The sequence below is a fragment of the Peromyscus leucopus genome, chromosome 1, assembly GCF_004664715.2.
Source record: "Peromyscus leucopus breed LL Stock chromosome 1, UCI_PerLeu_2.1, whole genome shotgun sequence".
NCBI lineage: Eukaryota > Metazoa > Chordata > Mammalia > Rodentia > Cricetidae > Peromyscus > Peromyscus leucopus.
In genome coordinates this window covers 186,042,161-186,066,527 of record NC_051063.1, presented here as the reverse complement: position 1 = coordinate 186,066,527, position 24,367 = coordinate 186,042,161, and the positions used below count along the sequence as shown (strand labels likewise).

General features: G+C 42.3%; 3 protein-coding genes and 1 pseudogene across 8 annotated transcripts in view; 2 read left to right on the top strand and 2 right to left on the bottom strand.

Annotated features, from left to right (window-relative positions):
• Positions 1-24,367, top strand: part of LOC114688828 (leukocyte immunoglobulin-like receptor subfamily A member 6) — a 91,487-nt gene that overhangs the window by 8,141 nt on the left and 58,979 nt on the right. For 4 of the 6 annotated variants that reach the window (XM_037202184.1, XM_037202188.1, XM_037202185.1 and 1 more), the window contains 2 exons: positions 231-386; positions 462-805. The exons of 1 other annotated variant lie outside the window; for it this stretch is intronic. In XM_037202184.1, coding sequence (XP_037058079.1) covers positions 231-386; positions 462-572 — 267 coding nt within the window. In that variant the 3' untranslated portion in view covers positions 573-805. Of the gene's footprint in view, positions 1-230; positions 387-461; positions 806-24,367 lie in introns of those variants that run through there. One more of the 6 variants, XR_005090728.1, reaches the window with a different exon arrangement.
• LOC114686725 (leukocyte immunoglobulin-like receptor subfamily A member 5) overlaps positions 1-24,367 on the top strand; it is a 305,493-nt gene that overhangs the window by 248,600 nt on the left and 32,526 nt on the right. The window lies entirely within an intron of this gene.
• On the bottom strand, positions 9,417-20,810 carry LOC119087319 (leukocyte immunoglobulin-like receptor subfamily A member 2). Its single transcript, XM_037202265.1, has 4 exons — positions 20,720-20,810; positions 19,936-20,220; positions 9,994-10,044; positions 9,417-9,856 (listed from the first exon to the last, which is right to left on the bottom strand). Exons 1-4 carry the CDS (start codon positions 20,808-20,810, stop codon positions 9,690-9,692), a joined length of 594 nt encoding a protein of 197 aa, XP_037058160.1. The 3' UTR covers positions 9,417-9,689.
• LOC114688829 lies at positions 20,923-22,887 on the bottom strand (annotated as a pseudogene).

The following is a 24,367-nucleotide window of genomic DNA, read 5'->3' as shown; positions in this document are numbered from 1 at the left end:
GAGGGAGGCAGTGGAGAGTACATCAGTGTGTCAGGATAATATTTCAGAAGCACAGAGAAGTAAATGGCAGGCACACAAAGTCCCTAGAAAGTCCCAGAAGACCCCATCAGCAACAGTTTAGTTTGATAAAAATGTCTGAAGTATCATTCTTGCTCCCATGTGGAAGAATGGGTGGAGAGCCTCTGGGAAACCAGGCCAACTCCCTTTGTTACATTGTCTCTCTGCTGCAGAGCCAACATGAGGAAGTTCCCTCCAAAGACTTGTATGCCCAGGTGAAGCCCTCAAGACTCAGAAGGACAGAGATCACCTCTTCTTCTCTCATGCCAAAGGAATTATTGGCCTCAAATGACACACAGTCAAAAGCAAATCAAGTGATAGATGAGCAGGTGGGTCCTGACTTCTCTAGTGCCCCATGCTCCCGGTGCCCAACATAGACCTTCTTCTACACTTTCCCACTGCAGGCTGCTACAACAGAGGAGCCACATGATGTGACCTATGCCCAGCTGTGCATCGTGACCCCGAGACAAGGACATGTGAACCTCCCACCTTCCAGGCAGAAAAGTCCAACCTGAGAATATACTCTGGCCTCTACCAATCCAGGGAGATCACACTCTGCATTCTGTGGGAGAGGGAGGATTCAGGGATGCCAGAAACCAAGATCTGTCTCAGGTGCACAGTCATAGTGCAGACATGACCAGTCTCTAGGAAATCCTGAGAAATTTGAGGACTCTGCTTCTGTTGTCCCTGAATTTTATAAAAAAGGCAAATGCTTTGCTAGTGACCAATGCATAAAATGAGGAAAGAAGAAAGGAATGAAGAAAGTTTCATTTTTTGTGTTGTCTTTTAATTTTCATTTTTGAGATTCCACTATAATTACAGCATTTTTCTCTTCCCTTCCTTCCTTCCAGACATTTCCATAGATCCTTCTCTGCTCTCCTTCAAATTCAGGACCTCTTTTTTCATTGTTAACACATTACATATGAAGATGCATGTAAAACATTTTAAACATTTTTACCCTGAATATATACCTTCTGTCAATTATATCTCAATAAAGCTGAAATTTGAATGATGAAGTCATCTTAATATAATGTAGCATGAACCAGAATAATTCAGAACTGATCTGAACAAGCATGAATATGGGTCCTGAAAATTGAGGAGTTGAGTGGGAAGACCTAGTCTAAGGTGCTTAAAATGCTCTACCTGTTTACTTAGATAATATTATATCATTCTGAGTTCTTTGATGCAGTTGAAGACTAGATAGCTATAATTATTTTCCTTTGTTATGATAAAGTAAATTAGACATAAAACTTTAGACTAACAAATATAGGATAGATAGAATATTTTCTTTAATTTTGCCAAATACAGATAGACTAGATATTGTAACTGTAATTCTTGCTTGATAACTGTTTTGTTATATATAATTTTACTATGTTAAAGTTAAAATCTTCCTTTTTGAAAAAAAGAAAGGGGTTAATGCTGTGGATATCAGTGTGTATGCTGTGAATGTGTTACTCAGATTGGCTGATAAATAAAATGCTGATTGGCCAGTAGCCAGGCAGGAAGTATAGTCAGGATAAGCAAACAAGGAAAATTGTGGGAAGAGGAAGACTGAGTCAGGAGATGCCAGTGAGCCACCTAAGGAGCACCATATAATACACATGTAAAGCTATGGAACATGTGGCAATATATAGATTAACCAAAATGGGTTAGTTTAAATGTAAGAGCTTGTCAGTGGTAAGCTTGAGCTAATGACTGAACAGTTTTAATTAATATAAGCTTCTTCTAAATGATTATTTTACAAGTGGCTGCAGGGTCTGTGGGGCTAGGCAGGACCAAAAAACCCTCCAGCTACACTAGTCTAAGAAATAAAGAAGAGAAAATCAATAGTTAGATGAGAGATATTGCAAAAGTTATGCCTTACACCACACAAATCTATTAAGAAACACACTATCTCATATACTATTAGCAGTAGGGAAAGGGACAAGGTTAGCAGAGAGACAAATCAGTTTTATGAAAGAAAGCATGGGGAACATCAACCAGATCCTCTAGGATAAGAACCAAACCCAGGAGGCAGAGTCCTATCCACAGACCTGCAATCTCATCTCCTAGGAAGCAATGGCCCCAGTGTCAGACTGGCTTCATGTCTGATCTTGGATGAGGACACTGGACTAAAGTTCCCTTTGTGCTTTCATCAGGCGCTCCTAGACAGTCTTGGGTTGTTATGGCTTCCTGGACCAAACCATTAATAAACATATAAAATACCTTTCTAAGTCAGTGACATCATTTTCATATTGAGAATAGAGAAAGAGAGCAATAGCATGTTCTATATTAGGAATAGGGATGGACAAGATCATGATGGGGAAACCTACAGAGATGACCAAACCAAACTAGTGGGAATTCATGAACTTTAGACCAATAGCTGTGGAGTCTCCATGGGACTGGATTAGCCCTCTACATTAACAAGACATTTGTGTAGCTTGATCTGCTTAAGGAGCCCTCTGGCACTAGGATCAGGATCCATCCCTGGTACACCAGCTGGCTTTTTGGAGCCCACTACCTATGGTGGGACACCTTGCAAAGCCTTGGTGCAGGGGGAGGGGTTTGAACCTTCCTCTATTGAATGGACCAGGCTCTACTGACTCCCCATGGAGGCCCTACCTTGTTGGAGGAGAGGATGGGAGGTGAGTTGGGTGGAAAGCTGGGGGGCAGGAGGAGGGAAGAGAGGGGAATCTGTGGTTGGTATGTAAAATGGATGAAAAATTTCTTTTTTTATTTTATTTTACAATACTATTCAGTTCTACATAACAGCCACAGATTCCCTTGTTCTCCCCCTTCCTGCCCCCTCCCCTTCCCCCCAGCCCACCCCCCCATTCCCACCACCTCCAGATCAAGGCCTCCCCCGAGGACTGGGATCAACCTGGTAGACTCAGTCCAGGCAGGTCCAGTCCCCTCCTCCCAGATTGAGCAAGCGTCCCTGCATAAGTCCCAGGTTTCAAACAGCCAACTCATGCAATGAGCCAGGACTGGTACCACTGCCTAGATGCCTCCCAAACAGATCAAGCCAATCAACTGTCTCACCTGTTCAGAGGGCCTGATCCAGTTGGGGACCCCTCAGCCTTTGGTTCATAGTTCATGTGTTTCCATTCGTTTGGCTATTTGTCCCTGTGCTTTATCCAACCTTGGTTTCAACAATTCTCGCTCATATAAACCCTCCTCTTTCTCACTAATTAGACTCCCAGCGCTCCACCTGGGGCCTAGCCATGGATGCCTGCATCCAGATTCCTCAGTCCTTGGATGGGGTTTCTGGCACAACTATTAGGGTGTTTGGCCATAATTTCTTAGTAAAAAAAGTAAAAAAAAAGAAAGTAGAAAATGGAATACTTGGGAAAAGAAGGTGGTGGGGGGACCAGCAAGAGGAGGAAGATGGTACAAGAGAAGGACTGGAAGGTTAAATGTCATCAGTGCTGTGAAACTTAGAATTGAGTACAATTTATGCATGTCAATAAGGGCGGGAGAAACAGTGCCCTCTGAACTACAAAACAAATCAAAACAAAAAAGGAATAGGGGTAGAAATGACACAGGAAGAAGTTATAAGGTAAGAACACAGGCAGTCCCTGCTAAGCAGAATATAGAAGCAGGTGAAACACTCATTTTAGGCCTCCCTGGGCTACACAGTGTTTTCAATGCCAGCACAAGAATGAGATGCTGGCATCCACTGTATGACTTAGATAATCCTTTTGTAGTTGTGATGTATTTTTATCTTTAAAAGCTAATGTTCTCTGTCAAATTTTCAATCAAAATCTTACAATCTTCAACTTGTATATAATGCATTTTGCCTATGCTCCCTCCACATCAATTTTTATATACCTTCCACTTCCTTAAAAATCCACCCCTTTGCAATGACTAAAGAAACTGCTCCATTTTGTGCTAGGCATCCATCTTGGTACTCCCTAGCTGTTTGTCTCTGACTCCAGTCCCTCCCTGCAAGATAATTTCCCAGTAGGCCTGACTCAGTGACCTCCAACCCAGAAATGTATAGTGTGGCCATCTATGTCTTATGATATTGCTAACTTCTTTTTGGCTTCTGTTACCTGCTTATGTAGATAGTCAAGGACCATTTTGAAGTTGCTTTGATTATTTAATTTTGGCAGAGCAAAATGGCTCTGGCTAGCTTGTGCAGAAACCAATGTTCATTCTACTTGTGTTTTTTTCCCTTAAAATCCTCCCTTATCCTCTTTTTCATGGCAATCTGTAGGTTGGCTCCGAGATCATTGTTTTTCTAGCAGTAATCAGTAAGCTTCTTAATTATAACTGGATTGTCAATGGACTTTCCCAGGGGTCAGGAACTACATAACACACCCTCTTCCCATCACTTTTCCATTTTCAGGTCTTTGGGATGTGGTGTGTGACTCATTTAATCAGAGTCATATGTGTGACAGTTGGGTTGGAACTATGACCTTGGGTGAGCAGTAGGTGCTCAATAGAGGAAATGACTCTCCTTCTGTGGATCTATAACTAGGAAGCAGTTTATCAGTGAGGGATAATGGGTCCTATGTAAACCATCTCCTTTCATTCCTGGCTGTTCATCTTTTGCACTCATCAGCTTGTTGAGAGGTTTTTTTTTTTATTGTAATGACTGTGCATCACTCAGCAGATGACATTTCAGCCCAGCAGTAGTGGCGCATGCCTTTAATCCTAGCACTTGAGAGGCAGAGGCAGGAGGATGAGGGAAGGCCATCACAGGTTGGAGGCCAGCCCGAACCACTAAGTGAGTTTCAGGATAGCCAGGACTGTTACATGGAAGGTTGGAGCTTAATTTGCATGAAGCTATGTACTTAAGTTCCATCTGACCTAGGTGGTGTCTCCATCTGGAATTTACCTTAATTCAGGAGACTAGCATGTGGTGGTCTGCAATGTTATTTGTCTGTCCTTGGATGTAGCTAAGGGAGAGATCTGATTCCAGTGCTAAAAAAAGAGAAACAGATGGGCCTGAGGAAAGAAAGCCTTTCCTGAGGCTGTTATCCAAATACCTCAAATGTATATGTTCAAAGAGTTATCAGTCCACTGTTTGCAATTTGTAGGGAAAAAGTCAATTGAGAAAACTGTGAAGGCACACATGATATTCATAACAGAAGACAGTTAATATATAAAAGCCACATAGCACCAAATGCTCCCTGAGATTTGACTTCCTCTGAGGGAATTCCTTGATCCCTTCAGGAGGTGGCTTTGCCATAACCAGCTGAGTTCTTACATTATATTCCTGTGGCCCATAGCAGTTTACAACTGTTTCCCTGGAAGAATCAGACTCATGAGAGTCAGAGGTCCTGGATTTCTTCACAGGCAAGAGAGGTGTATTTCAGAGTGAGTTGCCTGGCACCAGGATTCCTGTCTCTCCAAGACTAGCAGTATGGAATGCAAGTTCCCCTTTTTTTCCAGGGTCATTGGGTAGTTTTTAATCTCGACAGGGGTAGTTGCACTTTTTAGTTGAGTGATTACAGGTTCTTAGTGTTGGGCCAGTCCTGGGGGGTTGTTTTTTTTCTAATATCCCTGGGAATCTTCGTTTTCAAGCTGTGAGGTAGTTCACCTGTATCTTTTGATTGGAGACAGAACTTTCAGCTAGAAGATATTCTTCTGACCAAGGGTAAGAGACTAAAATTTTGTTTACTATTTGTTAGTGCACCTATCTCATCATCAAAGAAGGTGACAGTTGCTATCTATTCTATTTCCATTTCCAAAGAAGGTCTTTCTGTTTCCTCTAGTTCATTACTACCTTCTGTAGTTCTATAGACTTTGCTTTGTAACCATTGACTTCATAGCTAATATTGTCATCTAAGCAAATACATATCATGTTCATCTTTCTGATTCAGGCATACAGCAAACAGGATGATTTTTTCTTGTTCATCCACTTGCCTGCAAATTTCATGTTGTATTTTTTTATTTAATTTTTTTTCACTTTACATACCAATCCCAGTTCCCCTTACCTCCTATTTTCTTTCTCCCGTCCTCCCCTCATCCCATTCACTTCTGGGAGGGGGATAAGGCCCTCCTTGAGGAGTCAACAAGTCTGGCATATCAAGTTGAGGTAGGACCAAGCACCTCCCACCCCACCCGACATCAAGGCTGAGAAAAGTATTCCACCATAGGGAATGGGCTCCAAAAAGCCAGTTCATGCACCTGGGATAAGTCATGGTCCCACTACCATGGGCTCCACTGTCAGATCAAGCCCCACAACCATCACCCACATTCAGAGGACCTAGTTCTGTTCCATGCAGGTTCCCCAGCTGTCTTTACAGAGCCCATGAGCTCCCACTAGCTTGGATCATCTGATTCTATGGTTTTCCCCATCATAATCTTGACCCTCCTTGCTCATATGACCCCTCCTTCCTCTCTCCAACTGAACTCCAGGAGCTCAGCCCAGTGCTTGTCTGTGTATCACTGCATCTGCTTCCATCAGCTACTGGAAGTAGGTTCTATGATGATAACTAGGGTAGGTACTAATCTGATTACAGGGAAAGGACAGCTCAGGCACCCTCTCTACTATTGCTAGGAGTCTTAGCTTTGGTCATCCTTGTGGATTCCTGGGAATTTTCCTAGCATCAGGTTTCTCCTTAAGCCCATAATGACTCCCTCTATCAAGATATCTCTTTCATTGCTCTCCCTCTCCATCCCTCCCCCAACTCAGCCCTCTTGATCCCTCATGTTGCCATCCCTTATCCACTCCCTTCTACCCCCTCCAAGTGTACCCAATAGATCTTAACTATTTCCCTTTCTTAGGGTGCTCCTCCTTTTTGCCTAGCTTCTCTGGGGTTGTGGATTGTGGTCTGGTTATTCTTTGCTTTGTGCCTATAAACCACTTGTGAGTAAGCACATATTGTATTTGTCTTTCTGGGTCTGGGTTACCTCACTCAGATTTTTTTTTTTTTATCATTGCCTAATATTTCGTGATGTCATTGTTTTTAATAGTAAGTAAGAGTCCATTGTGCATATGTACCACATTTTCTTTATCCATTCTTTAGTTGAGGGGCATCCAGGTTGTTTCCAGGTTCTGGCTATTATGAATAATGCTGCTATGAACATAACTGAGCATGTGTCTTTATGGTATGATTAAACATCTTTTGGGTATATGCCCAAGAGTGATATCGTTGTGTCTTGAGATAGATTGATTCCTAATTTTCTGATAAACCGTTATACTGATTTCCTGAGTGGCCGTATATGTTTGCACTTCCATCATCAGTGTAGGAGTGTTCTGCTCACTCCACATCCTCTCCAACATAAGCTGTCATCAGTGTTTTTGGTCTTAGCTATTCTAACAATTGTAAGATGGTATCTAAATGTCATTTTGATTTGCATTTCCCTGATTGCTAAGGATGTTGAGCAATTCCTTAAATGTCTTTTGGCCATTTGAGAGTCTTCTGTTGAGAAATCTGTTTAGATCTGTACCCTATTTTTAAATTGGATTATTTGGTATTTTGAAGTCTACTTTCTTGAGTTCTTTATGTATTTTGGAGACCATCTGTCAAATGTGGGGTTGGTGAAGACCTTTTCTCATTCTGTAGGCTGCTGTTTTGTCTTATTTACTGTGTTCTTTGTCATACAGAAGCTTAAAAAATTTAGAGGTCAGTCTGGTATATATTGAGCATATATATGAGCCAGAGCTACATATAGAGAGATTTGTTTGCAAAACAAGGAAGAGAAGGAAGGGGAGAGGATGAGGAGGAGGAGGAGAGGAGGAGGAAGAGGAGGAGGAGGAGGAGAAGGAGGAGTGTCCAAGATTGGAAGTGCACATCTGTAACTCTAATGATTGGGAGGCTGAGGTAGGAGGATTGTAAATTTTTTCCATTTTTGTTTATTAAGAAATTTTCTACTCACTTGACATACTACCCACAGATCCCCACTCCTTCCACCCCAGTCCTCTCTCCCAAGCTACCCTGCATCCCCAAATCCCTCAAATCAAGGTCTCCTATGGGGAGTCAGCAGAGTCCAGCACACTGAGCCTAGGCAGGTCCAAGCCCCTTCCCACTGCACCAAAGTTGTGCAAGGCATCACACCACAGGCACAGGATTCCCAGGAGCCTGCCCATGCACCAGGGATGGATACCAATCCCCCTGCCTGGGTGACCCCCAAACAGTTCGAATCAAACAAATGTCTTCCTTATGCAGAGGACCTAGTCCAGTCCCATGGGGGCTCCACAGCCACCAGTCCACAGTTCATGGGCTTCCACTAGTGTGGCTGGTCATCTCTGCATGTCCTCCCATCATGATCTCAATGTCCCTCACCTGCAGAATCCTTCCTCTCTCTCATCAATTGGATTCCCTGAGCTCAGCCTGATGCCTGGCCATGGATCTCTGTATCTGCCTCCATCAGTCACTGGACAAAGGCTCTATGATGACAGTTAGGGTATTGGCTAGACCAGTCACCAGAGTAGACCAGTCCAGGCACCCTCTGGATCACTGCCAGCAGACCAAGGTGGGGTCATCCTTGTGGATTCCTGAGAGCCTTCCCAGCACCCTGCCTCTTCCTATTCCCATGATGTCCTCATCTATCATGATATCTTCCTCCCTGCCCTCCCACTCTGTCCCTGTTCCAGCTTGACCCTTCCATTTCCCTATGTTCTCTTCCCCCACTCCTCACCCTCTGGCCATGCCCCACACCCAGTCCACTCATGTAGATCTCATCTACTTCTCCTTTGCTGGGTCATCCATGTGTCGTCTCTCCTAGGGTCTTTCCCTGTTAGCTAGCGTCTCTGGAACTGTGGTTTGCAGTCTGGCCATCCCTTCCTTCACATCTAGTACCACTTATGAGTGAGTACATACTATGTTTGTCCTTCTGAGTCTGGGTTACCTCACTCAAATTGTATTTCTAGTTCCATCCATTTGCCTGCAAATTTCATGATATTGTTTTTTACTGGACAGAAAAGTTTTTAAATTATCATAAATCTCAGTGAGTTTGTAATGAATACTAATTGCTTGAAAGTACAGATTTTTAGGAGCATCATTTATTTTCAGTTGTTTTTTTCATTCTGGAATCTGACTTTTTCATTTGTTCATTTTTGATTGATGTTGTACTGAGTCAAATGCCTTGTTCATAGTAACAACATCCACAAAAAGCAGATGCTCATAATGCAAAATAGGGAATGAGGTAATTTATAATAAAGGAAAGTATGACAAGAGACTGGGGGAAAGCAGAAGATATGCAGAGGAAAAGACTCAAACCTGCTGGGACAACATGTTTCCCATATCATAGACTGAAAAGGAAGGAATAAAAATTTTCAAAGTCTGAGCTGGTTGGTGATGGCGCATGCCTTTTATCACAGCACTCAGGAGGCAGAGCCAGGCAGATTTTTGTGAGTTTGAGGCCAGCCTGGACTACCAAGTGAGTTCCAGGAAAGGTGCAAAGCTACACAGAGAAACCCTGTCTCGAAAAAGCAAAAAAAAAAAAAAATCTTCAAAGTCCACAGCAAGGTAGAGGACAAGAGCCTTAATGTGGTGCTAGAAGAGCTCTCCACACCAACATTTAGGTCTTTTCCTGCACCAAAATCACATTTGATTCCTGTATCTTTTCTCACAAGCGATTCCCAATATTAAACATTGAATTTCGTGTAAAAAGCAAACAAACAAACAAAAAACCCCCCAAAAAACCCAAAACAAAAAACAACAGAGACCCTCAAATTTGTTTCCCTGATGTAGACATCATGTATGGCTTGTTGCTATATCTCTTCTTAACTTCTTGGATGCAGTCAAGGTCCTTCTGTGGCTGTGGCTAGCTTCAAATAGCAAACCCCCAAGAAGTATAAGGATCAAGCCAGACATGCCTATCCGGATGAGGTTCTCCACTGTGTGATCCTGGGGTGGTGAGACTAGAAATTGTTGACAAAGACATCAGAACCAACGAAAGCCACCATAAGATAACTGCATTTCTACTCTGAGAGGCCCCCTCCTCGGTATAGAATTTGGCCTTCTCTGTCATGCCCAAACCAGAATTTTCCTTACTCACCTGTTATGGCTTCTGACATGTTTTGTGGTTGTCTGGTGGTCTCAGGTGCTCCTGAGAAACAAAGACATGTTGGATGTGTGAAGTGCTCAAGAGATCTGGTTCTTTTTGTCCAGTTTCATCTTGTTTTTTCCTAGACAGGGATATTAATCCCATCACATAACATCATGAAAATATGAAATGCACCCTTTCTCTGCTGTAGCAGCTTCCTCCAGGTCTTTGGCTTGATTCTTCAGTCTGACTTGCTTTGAGTTCAGAACTTCTGGCTTAGGCACCTCTTTGGAATAGAATTATCTGATTCCAGAGAGCAGAGATGGAAAAGTATGTTCTCACAGTTCAGAATAAAGAAGCCTTCCTGTGCTCCCAGCTCAGTCTGGAGTTTAGAATCCTGGAAGCTAATTTCCCAGGAAATTGGTTTGCACCAATTTACCAGCTAAGAACCCAAGATCCTGCCCAAAATTCTTTTTCTTGGGGACCTATAAATATCAAGTGCACAAAATAGTGACAGACTGGGTGGGTTTTCTACATGCACTTACCCCAATCAGTTCCCATGATGTTTCTGTTTAACATCTCACTCTCTAATCATCACATTGTTAGTAATGCAAACAATACAAAAAATATGCTCACAACGTACAATAATGGAGACATGCTCTAATAAGTAGGCAACATAAATCAACAAAGAATAGGCCAAAATTGAGCAGTGAAAATATATTACTTGTACCCATGTCTGTAGAGGCTATGTACGCTAAAGAAGAAACAAGTACTTCCATGTTACTAAACCAATGTAATTTCTGACTGCATTATAAATACTTAGCATTAAACCTACAGGTAAGTGTTTCTCTCACCTCTTATCAAAGAAGCTTGTTTTGCCATAGATGATGATGATTATTGAGATTGACACTGGTCAAAACAGGAATAAGTGGCATTCATGTAGCCAGTGCTTCTACAATTCAATATGTACGTGTGTGTGTGTGTGTGTGTGTGTGTGTGTGTGTGTGTGTGTGTGTGTGTGTGTGTGTGTGTGTGTGTGTGTGTATTACAGGGTACATTGTGGAAGTGAGGTAGAAAGGTTATAAGAACTAGAGGAACAAGATTCCTGCTACAGAATGGAGTCTTCTAGACATGACATGAAATGTCAAAAGTATGCTTGCCTAAAGAAGGCCTGTATAATGACCACCTGGAATCCAAATCACTTGCTCCCTCGTACATGCTGGGATCAAATGGTCAAACCTGACCAGAAAAACAAGAAGCAGAGACAAACCACATTGTGAATCTGTGATGGCTTCAGATAAAATTGTTTGGAGCAAAGGAAGGAAATGAAAGAAAAAGAAAAAGAAAAACCCAAGCTAGGCTCTAGGATCTGTGAATGTGTGTGTGTGTGTGTGTGTGTGTGTGTGTGTGTGTGTGATGTAATAATAATAATCACAGGTCAAATATAAGAAGGAATGAGTCAGGCGGTGGGTGGCGCACGCCTTTAATCCCAGTACTTGGGAGGCAGAGCCAGGTGGATCTCTGTGAGTTCTAGGCCAGCCTGGGCTACCAAGTGAGTTCCAAGAAAGGCACAAAGCTACACAGAGAAACCCTGTCTCGAAAAACCAAAAAAATAAAAAAGAAGGAATGAAAGAAACAGAATAAGAGGAAGAAGAAAGTGTGTAGAAATGATTTCAGTACAACACTCATGTGAAATCATCATAAAAGTTAAATTTGTACATACACATAAACCATATAATATTGTAGATATATTTCTGTAATTATAAATACATGTGAACATAAATAGAATTATATATGTATATGCAAAAATGTATAAGTTACCATGAAATTTCAAATATATTTATTTGAAGGAAAAAAATTCTTTGTGTAGAAAAATTGTAAAAAACTAGGGGCAGCTCCTATTGCTGGCCAGCAGGCAGGGCTTCTGTGGGTAGGTTCCCCTTATCCAAGATCGCCCAGCGGACACTGCAATCTACATGCCGTGCCTCCACACCCATCCACTGGAGACCCTCACCACTTCCTGAGACTTAAAGACCAGTCCCCAGCTCCCATCCGGCCCAGAGCTCCCATCTGGACCAGAGGTAAGAGACTGGGGTCATACCCAGGGAGACCCATCCCAGGGCTCCAGCACTACCTGGGGAAGACCCATCTAACTTGGCCGCAATTGCTGGTCAGCAGGCAGGGCTCCCACAGGAAGGTTCCCCTTCTTCAAGACCCACCAGTGGACCCTGCAATCTACATGCCCTGTCCCCACACCCATCTGCCTGAGACCCCCGCCACTTCCTGAGAATTGGAGACCAGCCCCCAGCTCCCATCTGGCCCAGAGCTCCCATCCAGCCCAGAGAGCTCCCCTCTGGCCTAGAGAGCTGCCATCCAGCCCAGAGAAAGAGACAGCTTTCATTGGACAAAGAGCCATCATGGAGCAAGAGTAAACTCAGGAGACAGGGAATTGGCCAGCCCTCATTAGACTAAGAATGGCTTTCTGAGAAGAAGAATCTGCCATCTCTCATCATATCAAGAGTGGCTTCCTGAAATGCTGAATCTGTCAGCTCTGACTGGACCAAGAGCCCTGATAAGACCAAGAACGAATCCATGAGGAGGTGGGCAGACATCAAGGCAGAAGTACATACAACAAAATAAAGAGCAATACAGCATCACCAGAACCTAGCCCTCCTCCAACAGCAAGACCTGAACATCAAAAAGTGGAAGAAGCACAAGAAAGCAACCTTAGGAATAGCATCATGAATATGATAGAGGCCTTTAAAGAAAAAAATAAAAAATAAAATTGAGGAAAAGATAAACAAAAAAGTGGATGAAATCAATAAAGAAAATGAAAAGTAAAACAAAAAATGGGAGGAACTCTATAAAAAACTAGGGGAAAAGACAAATAAAGCAGAAGAAAACAATAAATACCTTAAAGAAAACCATGAAAAAACAATGAAACTGGTGAGGGAAACAGTCCAAAATCTGAAAAGGGAAATAGAAACAATGAAGAAGACACAAACAGAGGGAATGCTGGAAACAGAAAATCTGAATAAACAAACAAGAAACACAGATGCAAGTATAACCAACAGAATACAAGAGATTGAAGAGAGGATCTGTGGTGTAGAGGACACAATAGAGGAAATGGATTCATCAGTCAAAGAAAATACCAATGACAAAAAAATTATAACACAAAATGTCCAAGAAATCAGGGACACCATGAAAGACCAAACCTATGAATCGTAGGGATAGAGGAAGGAGAAGAATACCAACTCAAAGGCACAGAAAATATATTCAGTAAGATCATAGAAGAAAACGTTCCCAACTTAAAGAAAAAAAAATGCCTATGAAGATACAAGAAGCCTATAGAACAACAAACAGTCTACATTCCCCCCAAAAGTCCCCTTGCCACATAATAATTAAACAACTAAATGTATAGAATAAAGAAAGAACATTAAGAGCAGCAAAGAAAAAAGACCAAGTGACTTATAAAGACAAACACATCAGAATAACATCTGATTTCTCAATGGAGATTTAGAAAGACAGAAGGACATGGACAGATGTAATGAAGACACTAAGAGACCATGGATACCAGCCTAGACGAATATACCCAGCAAAACTTTCAATCATCATAGACAGAATGAACAAGACATTCCAAGACAAAGTCAGATTTTAAAAATAATTATCCACAAACCCAGCCCTACAGAAAGCACTAGAAGGAAAATTCCAAACGAAGGAAGTCAAATACACCCTGGAAAACACAGGCAATATATAAAGCCACAACAGTAAACCCCAAAGAAGAGAAGTACACATACACTACCACCAAAAATAAACAGGAATGAACAATCATTGGTCATTAATATCCCTTAATATCAATGGACTCAATTTACCTATAAAAAGATACAGGCTTACAGAATGGATACAAAAGCAGAACCCATCTTTCTGCTGCATACAAGAAACATACCTCAAATTCAAAGATAGACACTACCTAAGAATAAAAGGCTTGGGAAAGACTTTCCAATGAAATGGTCTTAGGAAGTAAGTGGGTGTAGCCATCCTAATATCCATCAAAATAGACTTCAAACTAAAATCAATCAAAAGAGATCAAGAAGGGCATTGCACACTCATCACAGGAAAGATCATCCAAGATGAAGTTTCAATTCTGAACATTTATTCCCCAAACACAAGGGCACCCACATAGGTAAAAGAAACATTACTAAAGCTTAAATCACATATAAAACCCCACACATTAATATTGGGAGGCTTCAACACCCCACTTTAACCACTGGACAGATCTCCCAAATCGAAACTTAACAGAAAAATAAAGGACTTAACTGATGTTATGACTCAAATGGATTTAATCGATATCTACAGAACATTCCATCCTAACAAAAAAGAATATACCTTCTTCTCAGAACCCCATGGAACCTTCTCTAAATCTGACCACATACCTGGCCACAAAGCAAATCTCAACAGATACAAAACAATTGGAACAACCTACTGTGTTCTATCAGCCCACCACGGTTTAAAGTTAGATTTCAACAACAGCAAAAACTACAGAAAGCCTACAATCTCATGGAAACTGAATATGCTCAACTGAATCATCAATGAGTCAAGGAAGAAATAAAGAAAGAAATTAAAGACTTCCTAGAGATCAATGAAAATGAATATACCACACACTCAAACTTATGAGACACTATGAAAGCAGTGCTAAGAGGAAAATTCATAGCACTAAATGCCCACATAAAGAAGTTGGAAAAATCTTACACTAGTGACTTAACATCACACCTGAAGGCTCTAGAACAAGAAGCAAAGTCACCCAGGAGGAATAGTCGCCAGGAAATAATCAAATTGAGAGCTGAAATCAATAAAATAGAAACAAAGAGAACCATACAAAAAATTAATGAAATAAAGAGTTGGTTCTTTGAGAAAATCAACAAGATAGACAAGCCCTTATCCAAATTAACCAAAAGTCAGAGAGAGAGAGAAAGAGAGAGAGAGAGAGAGAGAGAGAGAGAGAGAGAGAGAGAGAGAGAATCCCAATTAGCAAAATCAGAAAGGAAAAGGGGGACATAACAACAGACAATGAGGAAATCCAGAAAATCATCAGGTTATACTTCAAAAACCTGTACTCCACAAAACTGGAAAATCTAAAAGAAATGGAAAAATTTCTGGGTAAGTACCATATACCAAAGTTAAATCAAGCCAGATAAACTATTTAAATAGTCCAATAACCCCTAAGGAAATAGAATCAGTCATTAAAAGTCTCCCAACCAAAAAGAGGCCGGGACCAGATGGTTTATGTGCAGAATTATACCAGATCTTCAAAGAAGAGTTAATACCAATACTTTTTAAATTGTTCCATACAATAGAAACAGAAGGGGTGTTACCAAACTCCTTCTATGAGGCTACAATTACCCTGATTCCTAAACCAAACAAAGATGCATCCAAGAAAGAGAACTACAAAGCAATTTCCCTCATGAACATCGATGCAAAAATACTCAATAAAATACTGGCAAACAGACTCCAAGAACACATCAAAACAATTATCCACCATGATCAAGTAGGCTTCATCCCAGTGATGCAAGCGTGGTTCAACATATGAAAGTCCGTCAATGTAATACAACATATAAACAAACTGAAAGAAAAAAACACATGATCATCTCACCAGATGCAGAAAAGGCATTTGACAAAATCCAACACCTCTTCATGATAAAGGTTTTGGAGTGATCAGGAATACAGGGAACATACCTAAACATAATAAAGGCAATTTATAGCAAGCCAACAGCCAACATCAAATTAAAAGGAGAGAAACTCAAAGCGATTCCACTAATATCAGGAACAAGACAAGGCTGTCTACTCTCCCCATATTTAGTCAACATAGTACTTGAAGTTCTAGCTAGAACAATAAGACAACAAAAGGAGATCAAGGGGATACAAATTGGAAAGGACAGTCAAAGTTTCACTATGTGCAGACAATATGATAGTATACATAAATGACTCCAAAATTCTACCAGGGAACTCCTACAGCTGATAAACTCCTTCAGTAAGGTGACAGGATGAAAGCTTAACTAAAAAATCAGTAGCCCACCTATATACAAATGATACATGGGCTGAGAAAGAAATAAGAGAAACATCACCCTTTCCAATAGCCACAAATGATATAAAATACCTTGGGGTAACACTAACCAAGCAAGTGAAGGACCTATATGACAAGAAGTTTATGTCCCTGGAAAAAGAAATAGAAGAAGATGTCAGAAAATGGAAAGATCTCCCATGCTCATGCATAGGCAGGATTAACATAGTAAAAATGGCAATCTTACCAAAAGCAATCTACAGATTCAATGCAATCCCCATCAAAATACCAACACAATTTTTCACAGACTTGGAAAAAACAATACTTAACTTTACATGGTAAAACAAAAAACGTAGGATAACTAAAAGAATCCTGTATAATAAAGCAATCTCTGGAGGCATCACGATCCTTGACCTCAAGCTCTACAACAGAGTTATAATAATATAAAACAGCTTTGTATTGGCATAAAAACCGACATGTTGACACATGTCGATATGGAATTTGAATTGAAGGTGCTGACATTATTCTGCACACCCATGAACACTTGGTTTTTGACAAAGAAGCCAAAACTGTACCATGGAAAAAACAAAGCATCTTCAACAAATGGTGCTGGCATAACTGGATATCAACAAGTAGAAGATTGCAAATAGATCCATGTCTGTTGCCATGCACAAAACTCAAGTCCAAGTGGATCAAAGGCCTCAACATAAATCCAGTTACACTGAACTTGATAGAAGAGAAAGTAGGATAAATGCTTGGCACAGGAGACCACTTCCTAAATATAACACCAGTATCACAGACACTGAGAGCAACAATTAATAAATGGGACCTCCTGAAACTGAGAAGCTTTTGTAGAACAAAGGACATGGTCAATAAGACAAAATGACAGCCTACAGAATGGGAAAAGATCTTCACCAACCCCACATCTGACAGAGGCCTTATGGCTGAAATATATAAAGAACTCAAGAAACTAGACATCAAAATACCTAACAGTCCAATTAAAAAATGGGCTACAAAGCTTAACAGAGAATTCTCAACAGAAGAATCTCAAATGGCTGAAAGACATTTAAGGAACTGCTCAACATCCTTACTTATCAGGGAAATGCAAATCAAAACAACTCTGAGATACCATTTTATACCTGTCAGAAGGGCTAAGATCACAAACACTGAAGAGAGCTTATGTTGGAGAGGATGTGGAGCAATGAGAAAACTCCTGCACTGTTGGTGGGAATGCAAACTTGTGCAGCCACTCTGAATATCAGTATGGCTGTTTCTCAGAAAATTGGGAATAAGTCTTCCTCAATTCCCAGCTATATCGCTCCTGTGCATATACCCAAGGAATGCTCAATCTTACCACAAGGACACATGCTCAACTATGTTCATATCAGCATTATTCGCAATAGCAAGAACCTGGAAACAACCTAGATGCCCCTCAACTGAAGAATGGATAAAGAAAATGTGGCATAAATACACAATGGAGTACTACTCAGCAGTAAAAAAAAAAATGATATCATGAAATTTGCAGGCAAATGGATGGAACTGGAAAACATCATTCTGAATGATGTAACCCAGACTCAGAAATACAAACATAGTATGTACTCACTCACAAGTCAATACTGGATGTGAGGGAAGGGATGGCCAGACTGCAAACCACAGCTCCAGAGAGGCCAGTTAACAGGAAAAGATCCTAGGAGAGACACATGGATGGCCCAGTGAAAGAGAAGTGTATGAGATCTGCATGAGTGGCCTGGGAGTGAGGCAATGGCAGAGGGCGAGGAGTGGGGGATGAGAACATAGGGAAATGAGAGGGTTGAGCTGGAACAGGGACAGGGTGGGAGGGCAGGGAGGAAGATACCATGATATATGAGTACATTATGGGAATAGGAAGAGGCAGGGTGCTGGGGAGGCTCTCAGGAATCCACAAGGATGACCCCACCTTGGACTGCTAGTAGTTGTCCAGAGGGTGCCTGGACTGATCTACTCTGGTGACCAGTCTAGCGAACACTTTAACTGTCATCATAGAGCCTTTGTCCTGTGACTGATGGAGGCAGATGCAGAGATCCATGGCCAGGCACCAGGCTGAGCTCTGGGAAACTAATCAATGAGAGAGAGGAGGGATTCTGCAGGTGGGGGACATGGAGATCATGATGGGAGGACATGCAGAGATGACCAGCCACACTAGTGGAAGCCCATGAACTGTGGACTTGCAGCTGTGGAGCCCCCATGGGACTGAACTATGGCCTCTGGATATAGAAGATGGTTATTTGTCTTGAACTGTTTGGGTGGGGCACCCAGGCGGGGGGATCTGGATCCATCCCTGGTGCATAGGTAGGCTTTTGGGAGTCCAGTGCCTGTGGTGTGACACCTTGGTGCAGTAGGAAGGGGCTTGGACCTCCCTAGGCTCAGTATGCCAGGCTCTGCTGACTCCCCATGTGAGACCTTGATTTGGAGGTTGTGGGTATGTGGGGTGGCTTGAGAGGGAGGGTTGGTGAGTGGGAGGAGCAGGTAGGTGAGATCTGTGGGTGGTATGTAGAGTGAGTATAAAATTTCTTAATAAAGAACAATGACAAAACAAAAAAATGTACTTTACATTAAAAAATTGCCAGTTTTATAAGGTTGAGGATCCATTCATTGTTTATCAATCATTATTCTCAGGTGGAGATGAGGTACTCATTCAGGCACTGGTTCTTTTCATTAAAAATATACATATTCATATTTCATGTGCTGTAGAATGCTCAGGTGGGGTCGTGAGATATATTCAGAAACATGCATGTTAGCTTTTACAATAATTGTGACCATTTTTAAAAGGTTAAAAAAAGAGTCACATCTTGGGATCCACATGACTCTAGACTATCCCGTCACCAGTTACCACTAGCTCCAGGGTATCCCTGCATTCTGACAAGCCAGCAAAGTTGTGAGAGCAACAGCAATATCACGCTGCATGCAATGCAGTCACAGAAGTGATGGTGAATTTTCCCTTATTGTTGTGATTCTTTCGGGTCTGTCTGTTCCATGGTTCTAGACTTCCTTCTTTGTGTAGCACATATGTTTGGGTTTCTCAGGTCCCCTCACACCAGATTGTGACAGGACTCTCTGATGTGTTCACAGAGCCTGGCTCAGCCCATATTGAGGGATTATGAAGGATCCCAGCAAAGAAGAAGAAAGAAAGGAGTTGCATCTGTTAGGAGAATTGCGCAGAGAAGGTCACCATTGCAGGGACACATAAGCTGATCTGCAATAGCAGAAGGACACATAAACACCACACTTTTCCATGGATCTTTGTTTCCATTCTTACTACTCACCCTGGTTTCTGTTCCTCAAGTCGAGTAGTATCACACATTCTGAGAAATTGAATTCAGTAACCCTAGCTCATAATCAGCCATCATACATCAGGTCCTTTCCTGGGATTCTGTGTCACTTGCAATTACAGCCAAAGGAAAATTCTGTACTTCCTTACCTGAGACCAGGAGTTGTAGGTGGTTACTGTGCACTGACCATGCCTGGGGGGTGCTCAAATCATACCCATAGCATGTGAACCTCCACCTCTGGTTGGGGGTCACAGGACCCACTGTGAACACAGCTCCAAATAGCTCAGGGTATATTTTCTGTGAGGGCAAAGGCCTGGAGAACTTCTCATCTTCCTTCGTTAGAATGAACCTGTTATATACCTTTTGTGAGACACACTGAAAGGTCCCATTTCCTCCTGAGGTCACCACAGGGCTGGAAAGGGTTGTCAGAGTGATTTTGGTGGGGTAAACTCCCAGAAGAAATAGGAAGCATGGTAAGTGGAATCACATGGTAAACAATTTACTTTCTTTTGGAATATGAGGACACACTACAGTGAACATATTCCTTTCCTCAAGAATGGTCCTAGTGTTGGAGAAGTGTCATCTCACCTGTCACCACCAGCTCCAGTGTGTCACTGCGCTCTGTCCACCCTGCAGATTTATAAGAGTAACAGCGATATTTCCCTGCATGATGCTTTTCCATGGATGCTATGGAGAACATGGCCTTGTTAACAGGATCTTTGTGAGTTTGACTGTCCCAGGGTACTGAGCTCCCTTCTTTATGCAGGAAATATATTTTGGTTTCCCTGTTCCCCTCACAGCAGATGGTCACATCATTGCCAGAGGCAATCACAGAACTTGGTTCAGCCCACAAGGTGGGTTTCTGAAGGGTCCCTGCAGGGAAATAGGTGAGAAGGAGAGGGGACTTTGAATAGTTTCACAGTAAACATCAAGCATGCTGTTGATCTTGAAATTTACCCTTGATTAGCAAAGGACCAATAATCTCATGGGAATAGTCATTAGTCTCCTGACCTCACCAAGCCCCAGTCTCACTATGCCCCCCCCCCATTTTCTGTACAGTGACACCCACAGTCTCCATGCTGTGTCAGTTATCTCAGGAGCCCTGATTCCACAGACATATCACAACCCTGGTCTTCACTGGGAACATAAGTCAGGTGCAACATGATTCCACAGAGAGTCTGAGGCTTCCTCACCTGAGACCAGGAGCTCCAGGGCTCACTCCCTTCTGACCACACCTGAGAGTTATTTGTGTAATAGCCATAGCATCTGAACCTCCACCTCTGGCTAGAGGTCACTGGACCCACTGGAAATTCAGCCAGGAACATCCCACTGTGTGTGTGTCTTGAGCTCTGACGGATGGAGAACTTCTGACCATTCTTTGTTAAAATGAACCAGTCGTATCTCTGGCTTGAGGTACAAGAGAGGGTCACAGCCCCTCCTAAGTTTACAACAGGATTTTGCATGGTTGACAGCGTGGGTTTGTTGTAGACTCCTAGAAGAAACACACATGGAAAATTAAAGAGGATCACAAAGCCTGAATTGCCCTCCCAAGGCTGTCCTTTGATGGAGGTAGTGTTAGTGCAGTCTTTTCTTGAGAGTGACATCTGGGGTTAAGATTTCTGGTGTCTTCTCACCTGTCACCACCAGCTCTAAGGGTCACTGCGCTGTGACCATCCCGCAGAGGTGTAGGTGTAACAGTGATACCGGCCTGCCTGCACTTGTGTCGCAGATGGAATGGTGAGTTTTGCCTCAGTGCTGTTGTCTGTTTGAGTCTGTTGGACCCAGGGCTCTTGGCTTCCCTCTTTATATATCACATACTTTTGGGCTCCCAGGGTTTCCTGACACCAGATGGTAACAGGACTCCCTGAGGGGATCACAGAGCCAGGATGAGCCCAGATGGTGGGTTTATGAAGGATCCCTGCCAAAAAGTAGAAAAGAAGGAGGTGCATCTGTTAGGAGAATATCACAAAAAGGTCACATTTGCCCATGACATCTAAACTGATTTGCAATTATAGAAGGACACTTAAAGACCTCACTATTCCCTGGATTTTGAGTTCCACTGTTAATTAGACCCCAATTTCTGCACCTGAAGTCAAGCTGTCCCACAGATCTGTGAATCTGAGTTCAGTAGCTGTGCCTGGAGATCACCCACAACACATCAGGTCCTTTTCTGGGATCCTGTGTCAGTTACAATATCATGTAAAGTAAAGTTCTGCACTTCTTTACCTGAGACCAGGAGTTCTAGGTGGTTACTGGACACTGACCATGCCTGGCAGTGCTCAAATAATACCCATAGCATGTGAACCTCCACCTCTGGTTGGGGGTCACAGGACACACAGTGAACACAGCTCCAAATAACTCAGGGTGTATATTCTGTGAGGGCAAAGGCCTGGAAACTTCTCATCTTCCTTCATTAGAATAAACATGTTATATGCCTGTTCTGAGACACACTGAAGGGTCACGTGCCCTCCTGAGGTCACTACAGGGCTGGAAATGGCAGACAAGGTGACTTTGCTTGATTAATATCCTAGGAGAGAAGAGAAAGCCTGCCATGTGGACTTACATGAAAAGCATTTTCCTCATTTCTCATATTTGAGAAAAGAACTCTCAGTAAACATATTCCTTTCCTTAAGGCAGAATCTGGAAATGGTAAAGTCCTATCATCTGTCACCACCAGCTCCAGGAAGTCACTTCTTTCTGACATACCATTATTACTTTTATATTCACACCAATATTGGCCTGCATAGTACCATTCAACTGATGAGATAGAGAATGTGGCTTTGTTTTCAGTTTTTAGAAGGGTTGTTGGTATTGGGAAATCTGGACTTCCTTCTTTGTAGAGAACATATTCCTTGGCCTCTAAGGGCCCTTCACAGAAGAATGTCACCTGGTTGCCAATGGCTACCACATTTCTTGGCACTGCCTTGAGTGTAGGTTTAGAGAGAGTCCCTGAAAGAAAATTGGCACCTGCTTTCCAAGAATTCTCCCTCGGATGTAAGCTCTCAGAATTAGCAAATTTCAGGTGTCCCCAGCATCAACCCACACCTGCTGCTCTTTATCTCCTCTATTCAGGAATTACCTGTGGTCCCCACCAAGGATGTCCAAGCTGGGACAGCTTAGAAGACACTCACCTGCCAATACTGGGATCCTGAAGTCCACACTCAGTCCTGCAATAGAATTACCTGTGAATGCTTGAAATTAAACAAGAGCAAGGCCTCTACTCCCAGGTCCCTTCTACAATTTCTGAGACATCCTGATGGCCCAAATCATGGTTGTGAGGTGGATTCCCTCATAGAAGAGAATCCTCCCTCCCCATTTGGCATCTCACCGAGATACAGCAGGACTGTAAGAAAGGGGGTCATGGTGTCTTCCAGTTGCCACAAATGTGCAGATGATTGGTCTCCTTTCCAAACACACACAGACACAAAATGTGTGACCTAGGCAGGCTGTTTTCTGTTTCCTGTCATAAGGATGTCTTACTGGCAGTGCCTGAGGAAGAGGAACTGCTCTAACCAGGCGCCTGACTCTTCTTTTCTTTCTGGTGCTGTGATGGGGACGGGCTTCAGAATTTGTGGCTTTTATATCTCTGTGGGTCTTTATTTTTTCTTTTTGTTTTTTTGACAGAACCTCTTAAAATTCCTGTGGGTCTCAGACTCCTCCTCCTTCTCCCTCAGCTTGCTGTGTGCTGGGATTAAAAGCCCAATCCGATTGTGGTCTCTTCCTGCAGAAATCTCCACTGTAACCCTCTATGTCTGCCTGTATGTTCCCACTCACCACAGACCCGACCAGGACTTAATGCACAATAAACCTGGTGACTTCCTCAGCCAACACTTTCACTTGCGGGACTCTGAGGTGGCTGGTCTTTTGCTCTTAGAGTTTCTTCTTGGTTCTCCTTTTCTTTATCATCCTGACCAAACTTATCACCACTTTCCTAGCCTGTCAAGAAGATGCTTTGGGAATGTTGTATGAACTTTAACTAGGGATACAAGAACAATGCCTACACATGACACGTGAGACACCAGTGACAGAAACAAGGACAAGACTCCACACAAACCTAGCTGGTGAATCAATGAGTTTAATTAGGGTTCCTTAAAAGTGTGTTGTCAATATTTGGGCTTTTTGGTATTCAGTTTTTGTTTTTTGTTTGCTGAGACAGGTTCTTACTATGTAGCTCTGGCTGTCCTGGAACTCACTATGTAGACCAGACTAGATCCACCAACCAGTCTCACACCCAACTTTTGGAAACAGTGTGCTCCACTATGCCCAGCAATTTTGGAAATTTCTCAGTGGTTATATCCCTGAAAAAATGCTTTGCCTAAAACTTTTAACTGCCAATATTTCTGAGGGGGAGAGGAGTGGCGTTAGGAGCCTCTATACCATGAAAGAATATTCATGGGGCCAAACTTGTGCAGGTGACCAGTGTGTAATCACAGCTACAGAGACTCACAGGACAAGAGTACAGCCATGCCTGGAGAGCACTGTTCTAGAACAAGGGGAGATGCAGGCTGATGCTGTTGGGATCAAACAGAACAGAAGGGACACAAGAGCACCTGATTCTTCAGAGCTCCTGGATGAACACACGGGAGAAATCCATGGAAACAGAAAAGGAAATGTGGTATTCTCATGGCTCTGATTTGAGTCTATGCTAAATAATTCCTGATAGATTCGTGCCCTTTTCTTTCCAACATACATGATTCCCATAGGAACAACCTCTCAGCTGTCTTTTATCTTAAGTGTTCTTATTTTATTGTTCAGAATCCTTCTAGTTTGTGTGAAATCTGAATTTAAATTAGTGCTTGTTGATCCACAAATATTCATTCCAATTTAAATGGTGTTGGCATCTCAACAATAAGCATCAGTACTATCCTGATTGTCTAATATCACCATCAGTTTCACCATATTCATGGGTTCAGTAGTTTTTTGACTTTGATGATTAAGGAATGATTAACTTTCAGACGTTTACAATGTAATTCAGGTACAAGAGTGTTGTGGTCATGTAAATGTTATAGTTAAAGGGCCC

Coding starts and splice junctions, on each gene's coding strand:
- LOC119087319 (XM_037202265.1), bottom strand. CDS start 20,810: ATGCAAAATCCTGTTGTAAACTTAGGAGGGGCTGTGACCCTCTCTTGT. Junction 20,221..20,719: donor GTTCATTTTAACAAAGAATG/GTCAGAAGTTCT, acceptor ATTTCCCTGCAG/GGACCCTTCAGAAACCCACC. Junction 9,857..9,993: donor CATGTCAGAAGCCATAACAG/GTGAGTAAGGAA, acceptor AACAATTTCTAG/TCTCACCACCCCAGGATCAC.